Source organism: Cavia porcellus, unplaced genomic scaffold (genome assembly GCF_034190915.1).
Source record: "Cavia porcellus strain 051 isolate PalLab524CR breed Dunkin Hartley unplaced genomic scaffold, mCavPor4.1 scaffold_28, whole genome shotgun sequence".
In the NCBI taxonomy this organism is placed as follows: domain Eukaryota; kingdom Metazoa; phylum Chordata; class Mammalia; order Rodentia; family Caviidae; genus Cavia; species Cavia porcellus.
The window spans coordinates 4,758,459-4,768,090 of record NW_026947511.1 but is presented as its reverse complement, the minus strand read 5'-3'; the positions used below and the strand labels follow the sequence as shown (position 1 = coordinate 4,768,090).

General features: G+C 40.2%; 1 protein-coding gene across 4 annotated transcripts in view; it reads right to left on the bottom strand.

Annotated features, from left to right (window-relative positions):
- Nucleotides 1-1,094: 1,094 nt before the first annotated feature.
- Nucleotides 1,095-9,632, bottom strand: part of Cep55 (centrosomal protein 55) — a 39,458-nt gene continuing 30,920 nt past the window's right edge. For 3 of the 4 annotated variants that reach the window (XM_063239374.1, XM_063239373.1, XM_013143859.2), the window contains 5 exons: nt 7,831-7,981; nt 5,877-6,190; nt 4,506-4,577; nt 3,715-3,840; nt 1,095-2,181 (listed from right to left, as the gene is read on the bottom strand). In XM_063239374.1, coding sequence (XP_063095444.1) covers nt 1,978-2,181; nt 3,715-3,840; nt 4,506-4,577; nt 5,877-6,190; nt 7,831-7,981 — 867 coding nt within the window. In that variant the 3' untranslated portion in view covers nt 1,095-1,977. The remainder of the gene's footprint in view (nt 2,182-3,714; nt 3,841-4,505; nt 4,578-5,876; nt 6,191-7,830; nt 7,982-9,632) is intronic. The other variant, XM_013143867.2, reaches the window with a different exon arrangement.

The window sequence follows — 9,632 nt, the reverse complement described above, 5'->3', positions numbered from 1 at the left end:
GGAAGGGGAGAACAGTGGCCATGTGGGATGGGTAACAAAACAAGAGGCCAGTTTGCCTTTCCTGTGGGCCAGCAGCCATGTGGGGCAGGGAGCGGCAAGAAGCCAATTCACCCTTCCCGTGAGCCAGCCAGCACATGGGTTGGGAGACAAGAAGACAATCCGCACAGCTTCCTCGAGCAGGCAACTGGCTGATTTGGAGGGTTACAGGCTGAGTTGATAGCAACTGAGGTACAAAAACAACTTAATTCTTGTAGTTTGATTGGTTTTGCAGGCCTAAAGCTGGTAGTCTAAGCATCTATTTAGAGGATAATAATATGCATTATAGCAACTATACGGGGTTTTCTTGTCTTGTTTTTGAAATCCAATATTGTTCTCACTGCTTTGTTTTCTTTAGTTTTCTGTTTTGATTGGTTTTATTCTGTTCTGTTTATTTTATTTTACTTTACTGATGGTATAGGCAGCAATTTTGAAGATAACAAGAGGCATTATGGTAACCACTGTTGATTTCCTATTACCTGTTTTGAAGTCCTGTATCACTTTCACTGTTTTGTTTTGATTGGCTTTATTCTGGTTTGATTGGCATTTTGTTTGGTTTCATTCTCTTTAAAATTCTTTTAAAAAGTTGTAAGGGAACAACTTCCTCGGGGCAATAATTAAATACTTACCGCATATAAAATACTGTGGTCTTCACCATAACATTGTAGAACAAAACAAGAATCATCTGACTGAAGAGTATTTCTGTTATCTTTTGCTAGCTGTGGCTGAAGATATTGTGATCCTGGGATTATTCATAATAAAGGGAAAATTTTATTTCTCTAACATATCTATATATTTCTAAGGTCAAAAGATTTCCAAGTATATGACAGAGCATGCTTATATTGTTTTGCCTTTATAATGAATAAGCCTAAAATCATCTTCATTGATCAAGAGTATCAAGCATCTATGTCCTCTTTTTGCTACCTTCACAGAGCTGCTGATTCTGATATTCCCTTATTGACCTCATCATCTTGCCATATATGTTAATGTGGAATCTCCAACACTCCTCGTGGGGTAGAAATCAGACTAGCTAATGTATATGCATACACTAGACAAAGTCAAAGTTATTAAATAATTTTATTCTTTTCTTTTTTACATTGTTAACAGTAGCCCAGTGTTAAGTATGGTAGAAAATATGAATTTAAAAAAAAAAACTTTTTTTGGCTTATCAATATATAAAAATATTATTCAAATAGCAAATATTTAATAATTACATTGCCCAGATGTAGGAGTGTCAAAAATAATAAAAAACAAAAAACCTCCAAATCAAAGAAGGCTGGATGGTTTTGTTAAAATCAATTTTAACCATTTTAGGTAACCAATGTGTGCTAATGATGTTCAAGTTAAAAGTTATAGCCAGATACCACAACAGAAAACATTGTATGTAGCTACTAAGAGTATTCCTCAAGCAGAATCAGTTTTGTTCTTAGTATACGGCTGAGTTTACAGTTTCAACAGTAAGCAGCAATAAAAGATTATAAAATTCCCAACACTTCTATTAAATGCTTTATAATAGCAAAGAAAAAAATGAGCCAGTGGTTGTTAGAATTATTGCTACATTAAGAACTTAGATATATAGGTCAACAATTAAATACCTTTGATTTTTAAAAATTCCACGTAATATAAAATATTTGTTGTGCTGGCACCATAGATTTAACCCACAATCAATACCCTTTATCAAGTACTTTAACTATGCAAAAAAGCAGTCTCAGTGCACACTGCTCACCACATTCTGTCGCTGTGGTCAGGACGAACCATCTTGTGGAGTGTCACTGCCAAGGAAAATGCAAAGCCAAAATATACAATGATTCACTCGCATGCCAGAGTGTCAGAGGCGACAGGCGGTGCGGTGAACCAGAGGTGGAATATGCAGCTGTCACTGGCCACAAGCAAACAGAAGATAGAGCATGAACCCTTTTGGCATAGAGATAAATGACTGTTCTATTCCTGTGAACAGTACTCGACATGGACAAGCAGATCGCGGTGCTCCGTGGCTGGATACTGCACATTGCATTTGGGGCATCCCACCAGGCTTTCGTTTAGTACAGTGGGGGGACTTTTTGGTGAGGCGACTTTCATTTTGTTTGCAGTCTCTCCTTGGAAAGTGTCTAATGGCTCTGTGAAGGGAAACTCATGAAGTTGCTTCTGAAAAATAAATTTCAACCAGACACCATTGTATATCAGACCCATTGTCCACCAATTTTAACTGTTTCATAGATTCCTTAGCTGCTTCAGTCCTAGCAGATAGATTATTTTTTTTAAAATTTCTGTTCATCAATATTTTGGTGGTAACATATGAGGTGGTTATAAACTACCCAGATAATTACTATTATTACTCAAACTGCCCAAGAAAGTACTAAATTGAAGGTTCATGTAGATAGGTTTTATTAAGAGACTTGGAGTCAGATAAAGGGCAGGCTCATGTACTAGGCTCACTAAATTTGTTAGTTTCGTAAAACAGGGGCAAACAAAAACTACATAGAATTAAGAATTTTAACATATTATGCACAGAAACAAGTAAGAGATTATATAATACTTTTGAAACTTTGCTTTTCCATGCTTTCTCCTGAAGAATTTAGAGTAAGCAAGAAAGCTCAAAAATAAGTATTTTATAATGCCTACAAGGACAGTGTACAACAGGAACATAAAGAAAAACACAGAAAAACTGAAAAATGTTTTGTATCTTCTGGTTTCCTATATTTTGAAAATGAACAAATGATTCAAATCTTTAATTTCAAATCTTATAAATCAGTGGGGACAAAGCTATGAATGAGACAGAGGCCACAGTGAGCTATTTACCAATGAAAGTTCTAAAAGGTTCACCACCACTGTTACAAATGGTCCACATCAATGACACACTGAAGAATAGAGTCAGACTTATATTTTCTTTATTATTATTCACATAGAAATTACAGGTCATTTCATTTATTTATTTACTTAGGCAGGCTGTTGCCATGTAGCCCAGAATGGCCTTGAACGCAAAAATCATCTTGCCTAAGCCTCTGAGTACTGGGCCCGGAAGTGTGTGCCACCATGCTTGGCAAAGAAGTTACGTTTATAACTTTTTACCACCTCCAAATAGTTTTCAGTACTAGGATAATAGAAGCTACATAGACTAATGAGATATACACACACACCCTTAACAAGCTCACTCTAAAAACTTATAGGTAAGATGAGGATAAGTAAAAAGTCATTTCCTTATAGAAACTTCTTTATTTAAAAGGCTTATCATTTAAAAGACTGTTTTACGGCAACTCAACAATGTTTAACTTATAACACCCTTCAAGAGCCTATTAACAATAATAAGCCAATACCCCTAAAACAGCCAGCCAATCTCTTTCTCACTTTAGTTCAGAATTCCGTAACACCCTCTCTCATCTCTCCTCTAGACCTGGTACTGTTTAGTACCTCTAGAATCATGATATCTGGGACAAGTGGGGAATGATCCCAGACACAGGTGTAATTATTACCGAAAGGTAGACAATGTCTTTCTTTCTGAGCTCTGAATTGGTGCAATAAGGGAAGGTGCCTGCGCTAGGCAAGGTCTGCCTACTCATCTGAAGTAAAGCCAGCTCTTCCTTAAATTGTATCCTCCTGGTTTGGGAACTGATTTGACATATAAACTTAAAGATGGCAGAAAGAGAAAGCAGAGTTTTAGGTTAGTCATTCCAAACTCACCAATGATTCCAACTGCGTTATTTGATTTCTTGCTTTACGGAGTTCCTTAAGAATTACATGCAATTGGTGCTGCATATTTTGGCGGTCAAGCTTTTCATTTTCAAAGTCTAAAGTACATGACTGCATCTGGAAAATGCCCAGAACAAGACAATTACAACTGGTAGACCCAGCTTAGTTCACTTAACTGAATGTTTGCACAAAAAAATATTGTTGTATTATCATAAAAAGAACTGCCCTGAGCACAAGGAGATGTTAATACATGGAGTTTATGGCAAGGACTCAGTTTATGCAGACACAAATCCAAGGCCTGAGATTTAGGGAAGTGAACAGTAGTTTAGCAAGTTGCTAGCTGAAAATAGTCTTCCTTAATCCTCTTTCTGTGGGCGAGAGAGGAAGAAGGGAAAGAGATGGATACTCCCTGGCTTGGAATATACTAAGAATCTCTGCTCTGTATTCTGAGAATAAATTGTGTCACTTTCAGAGTTCTGCTTGAAGCTTTAAGATGGCCCTATTCAGAAAACCTGCAAGGTTAGAAAGGAAACTACAGCCACTGGGGAAGAACAGAATTTGCCAAGGCCAAGAAAATTGCCATCACACCTCAAAGAATCTAATTTAGCCTAAGATGGTAGTAGAAACACGAGTGATACAGTCTTCCACAATGTCTTTTATTAAAGTCTTTCCAAGATATTTCCCACAACTTTCAAACAGTTCTCCACAGAACAGTATAAAAAACAAGGAAGATTTCATTTTCTAACAGGCCAACCTGAATCAGAAGCCCTCCCAGTGAGTACCTGCTGTTCCAGCAGAGCCACCCTTGCTTGCTCCTCTTGCTGCTTCACCAGAGACGTGTAAAGGAGCTGCACCTGGGGGTGCAAAGAGACTCAGTGTTGTCCCACTCGGCCCTTCTTCACCTACCTGGGAGGCACGACACGCATGCAACACAAGTCACGTCGCTGACCCGGGTGCCACCTGAGAGGCAGGGTGACTCTCCAGATGTCATTCCACCACTCCAGGCACAGGCAAGTGAGCAGAACAGCCCGGTGGAGCTCCTGAGCCTGCCACCTGACCAGCCACTAACAGCCCTGAGCTCTGCAGGGGTCGCACCACCTTTCCTGGGGGCTCTGTCTTCTGCTGTCCTTTCAGACCAGGGTGACAAAGCGGGTGGTGCCTCATCTCCCTCGCTGAAGAGCTGGGGCAAAGTAATAATTTCTGCTTGATCCTTTCCAAAAGTCACTGCTCATACCTACTCAAGACATGTGAGACCAGTACAGGTGATCTCTTGCCTTCTGGAGGATTTGAAGAATTACATTATAATAATAGCAATAGCTAACATTGATATTTATTTAGTTTTCAAAGCACCCTCACAGTTCCACAATTGACTCTGCATTACAAGAGCCTACTGAGGGAAGTAGAGGCTGTCAGTCGTTTGACAATGAATAATACTAACTTTTGAGTCAGAGAAGGTAGGTAACTTGCCTAAGGCTACACATCCTGAACTAGAGACCATGTACGGGCCCAATGCTGCCAAGGAAAATTTAAATTAATAATTGTTTTGTCAAAGCAGTATTCAGTTCTAATAATCTTAACTCAGAACTAGAAGGAGCAAAAAAGAAATTCATAAAATGACTCGTGCCGTAGTATTGTCATCGGCAATCTTCAAGAAAAGAAAAAGTATGACAAGCACCTCTTTGAAATGCCAAAAGGGATCTTGAGGTTGAAAGACAAACCATAGCTCACCCACAGCCTAGCTGAAAGCTGCAAGTGTAACGACCATATGGAAGGAGCTCTACGAAGCCACCTGAGCACAGTACCAGCACCAAGAAGCCACAAGATGCCGGCTAGAAAGCAGCCGGGATTCCTGCCACTAGTTTACACCTTGTAGCTTCTCACACATACCTCCTTCCTTCTCTCAGAACTCCCATGTGCATACTTTCCTTCTGGGAGGGAATTCCCACAGATAATTACTGATTCACTGGGTCTTTGTCCAAATACCCCCTCCTGGCAAAGGCCTCCACAAGCCACATCACTCCACTTTATTTTCTTTAGTTTATTCAGTTGTTGCTCCTTCTAGTTCCCCCCTGGCTAAAACGCGCCTGGGCCCAGCAAGGCTCCTCGAGACCGCGTGCTGTGCTGACCTGCAGAGAACCAGGCCACTCGCTCACCTGGGACAGCAGCTCCTCGGATCGCCTCCTCTCCTCATCCAGCTTCTCCCTGGCGAGACTGTTTTCTTCCTTGAGTCTCTCTATTCTCTCAGTTTTATGCCTGTCATCTTCCAGATGCTGTACTTCTGCCTTCCTTTGTGAGCACAGCAACTGATTTAAACCTTGAACTTCTTTCTGGGCTTCTTCATATTTTTTTCGTAATTCATTAAGTTCCGAACTCAATTGAGTTATGGTTTGTCTTTCAACCTCAAGATCCCTTTTGGCATTTGCCAAGAGGTGCTTGTAATATTTTTGCTTTTCTTCTTGAAGACTGTCTGTGACAAATAATATTATGGCACAAGTCATTTTATGAAACTTTATTTTATGAAATTGATGGCATTTGAGCCATTAAACTTTAAACATGTTTCTTTAAATGAAATCAAAGCTTACAAAATGAAGCTAAAATGAATGATTTTAGCTTACAAAATGAAGACTTGGAATGGTAGTGGTATAATTGATATGTGGTAGATTAAGAAGTTTGAGCATATTATTGAAGTCACAAAATACACAAAAGAACAAAAAACAATTATATAACTACTTTGTAGGGAAAGTTCCTAATTTCTAAAGATGAATCAGAAAACAGGGACATAACTCATTATTTATAGACAGGGAGAAAGTTACCAAAATTAATGGTAGAAGTATTAGGGGCTGGGGATTTAGCTCAGCGGCATAAGCGCCTGCCTTGCAAGCAGGCAGTCGTGAGTTCGATCCCCAGTACCGATAAAAATGAAAAAGACAAAAAAAAAAAAAAAATGGTAGAAGTATTAAATGGAATGAGAAAGAAAGAGCAGGACTCTATTATTAAAATGTTCCTATATTACTCTGAGAAAACATGAGAGGAAAGGGGGGGAAAGGGGGAAGGAAGAAGGTAAGACAGAAATTGTACTATATTACCAAAGGAAAAAAATCATACTTAGCCTATAATGAAGATTGTTTTAGGTGTAATAAACACATGACTACAGTAGTGGCTCCGTCCCATTAGAGATGAACAGCTTCTAATTATCTCTAAAAACATTCCCTTTATAGCTCTCTTTAGCATTAGTGTTTTTTAAACATTAAGGATGAAGCTGCGAGGTGATGGGGAGAGATGCCCTGCTTTAGTTGTCTCTTTGCAGAAATCAAGGTGGCTGTCCCCGTAGGGCCGCTGGTCTTACGTCTTACTAGTAGTGCTTTGTTGGAGGTTTCTCTTTGTTTGCCCAGCTTGTCACTTAGAGCTGCTAAATCTATTTCTTCACTTGTAAAATGAGCCTAATTTTCTGGACCCTGACTACCCTACCTCTTAGAATTATTGCCAAACTCATCTGAGATGAATGTTACACAGGCTACAAAGCCCTAGGCCAAAAGACAGCTGTATGAGTAAGAAACCTCAAATCCACAGTGAAGTTCAAATAACTGAAGAATCAGCTATACAATGTATCCTTAGCCAAGCATGGTGGTGCATATCTATAACAACAGCTGCCCTGGAGGCTGAAGCAAGAGGATCACAAAGTCCTGCCTGCACTATGTAACAAGACCTTTTCTCAAAATAAAAAACAAAACAAACAAAACAAAAAACCTAAAATTCTTTCTGCTGCGGTGGTTATGAGTAAAGGCTAAAGGGAAAGCAGAATAAAAAGGTGAGTGATAAGAAGGCCATCTCTGGGGACATAACAGGGGGGCAGACCTTTAAGGGACAGAAAGGACATGGGCGGAAGAAATTTCGTGATGACTTTCTAATCTGTGACATGTGCCCTGCTTATATCTGAAAACATTAGGAAATGAAACAGACTTGCAAAACACTATTTCTTATTTGAAGCTTAGAAGATTTCCTCTTATTTTACTTTCTAACACATCTATAAAAATCTAAATTTGATGAATCATTCCTTTGGGGAAATGTCAGTCGATCCCAAAAGAACACTTTTGTACTAGTCAGTACCTTCTGATTCAGCCTTTTTTGTCTGCTGTGGGTGTGAAGGAACAGATGTCTCTGTTTTCTTTTCCAGCTCAAAGATCTTTGCTAAAAGTCCTTTAACGAAGGCCTCTCGCTGCTGATCATACACAAGCCACTGCTGGTTCTTCTCCAGAGCCTTGAGGTGAAGATGAAAAAAGCCAACAGTATAATAAAACCAAAAATCTTAAAATGAACAAGGAACTCTAAGCGATGTCTATTCTAACACACCAACACTTACAGTTCACAGATAATTAGGGGCAACCATGGTACATCACACGTATTTAGAATAGATACAGCGTGGCAAAGTCGTAGTTCATGGGGGATTAGGTTTGTTTGCTGCGTCCTACAGGTAACTTGCTTTGTATCTGTGTAGATGTTATTTTGTAAACTAGGTGTGGAAATGAGCTGCTCAGATCCCACTCTAACAAAAAGCCCTTCCCAGCTACAGGCAGCCTTACCTATGGTTACTGCCTTCAAATCTCTCTACTGCGGAGGGTTGAGCTGCATGGCTCCAACCAATAGCAAGGCAGAGATGAGCAATTCGCACTGCATACAGGACTCCGCTTTGGAGCAGTCTGCTCTGAAGCTCCTGTGTGTCGCCACTGGCATTCCTGATTTTTTCCCTGTTAAATGTAGGTGCACTATAAACCACTGCCATCCCTGACTCCATTTCACTGTCTACTTGCAGTACAAGCAAACTTAAATTGTTAGATTTAATTTCTTTCAGTAAGTAGCCCAACACATTCAAGTTCAAAGCTAGAGAAGGGCCAGGGATATAGCTCAGTGGCACAGTCCCTGCCCAGTAAGTACAAGGTTATGAGTTCGGTTCCCCACATCAAAAAATAAAAACAAAGAAAAAAAAACCTAGAGAGGAGGCAGACTTGGTGGTACAAGCTTGCAACCCTGGCACTCAGGAGGCTGAGGGAGAAGGCAAGGACAGCTTAGCAAATTCAAGGCCAGTCTGGACTACACAGTGATACCCTGTCTAAAAGTCAAAACAAAAACAAATAAAGACAAAGTCTGCTAACAGAAAGAAGAAAAAGACTAGAAGTTCTTACGTAACACCAACATACATTGAGATTAAAACTTCATTCTCCTTAATCTGGTTGCTTAACTCTACTGTCCCCCTCTTCTACATTCCTGAGAGGCAGGGAAATAAGTGTCGGTGACTATTTGTGCAAAGAGGAGGTGTGCATCTGAACCTAAGGCCGTTCACAGGCATGACGTGTGCCCTGGGCCCAGCATCGTAGTGATCAAGCTCCTTTGTACTGAGCCTCAGCCTCGTTGCCCACTGTGGCCTGTTGCCTTGGAGGAAGCCTGTGAGAGGAATCATGCACAGCTGGGTCTTGGTGAGCCCAGCTTGCTTCTGAATTGAAAAAAAAAGTGTCTACTGATGTTTTGTTGAACAACAGAAATTCTCAGCTGACAGATAATCTCTCATCTTAGTGGAGCTGCAGGCCGTCACAATAAGCTTTAGATAAATTAATACAATGATGGCTCTATATTGTGTGCGTGTTGGTGGGGAACAGCTATTTCAAACCAGTTCAGTTTAACCTCTTCCTCAGTTCCCCCAACTGCCCCACTGCTTGTGTAGGCATTGAAGAAGTTTTTCCATGTGTGTATTAAGTGCTTCCATGTCAGGTGCGATGGGCACCTGATAAATGTTGATGAATAAGGTCGGCAACCTGGAGCAGAACACAATGGCTGCGAGGAGCAGCGAGCATGAAGAGGCCCTTTAGCCCCAGTTAAAGCTGAGAGCATTTAGAGAAAGAGAAGCTATGAATCTA